This window comes from Penaeus monodon, chromosome 15, assembly GCF_015228065.2.
Source record: "Penaeus monodon isolate SGIC_2016 chromosome 15, NSTDA_Pmon_1, whole genome shotgun sequence".
Lineage (NCBI taxonomy): Eukaryota > Metazoa > Arthropoda > Malacostraca > Decapoda > Penaeidae > Penaeus > Penaeus monodon.
The window spans coordinates 8,381,882-8,382,284 of record NC_051400.1 but is presented as its reverse complement, the minus strand read 5'-3'; the positions used below and the strand labels follow the sequence as shown (position 1 = coordinate 8,382,284).

At 37.0% G+C, this 403-nt stretch overlaps 1 protein-coding gene across 2 annotated transcripts in view; it reads right to left on the bottom strand.

Annotated features, from left to right (window-relative positions):
- The window catches only part of LOC119581732 (ankyrin repeat and SOCS box protein 12-like), a 7,975-nt gene that overhangs the window by 3,547 nt on the left and 4,025 nt on the right, over nucleotides 1-403 (bottom strand). For both annotated transcript variants that reach the window (XM_037929862.1, XM_037929861.1), the window contains exon 4: nucleotides 168-266. In XM_037929862.1, the coding sequence (XP_037785790.1) occupies nucleotides 168-266 (99 nt within the window). The remainder of the gene's footprint in view (nucleotides 1-167; nucleotides 267-403) is intronic.

Below are 403 nucleotides of genomic sequence, written 5' to 3'. Positions count from 1 at the left end.
TCTGATTATGACTAATTCTCTTCCAAACTTTCTCTAGTGCTAAATACAAAACCATAAAGGTATAGTCTCTGCATTGTGTTACGATCTGCATGAATAAAATAACTGCAGTTATCTCTTCAGTCCAATATCCTCTTCATATTCAACCTTACACAACGCTGCTGACTCACCTTGACCCCCTCGGCGAATCCATCACGAACAGCAACTAACAGGGGAGAGCAACGGTTCTTCTTGCTTCCTTCAGGATTGGCACCAGATTCAAGCAACACCTTTTGGAAAGAAACTTAAGAACTGTAACAACAGAAATTTGAGATATGTACTATATAACAATAATAATGTTGTGTTCTATAATGTCTGCAACAATCTCTTGCAAAATGAGGAAAAGGAAGTTTTTTGTTAAATACTA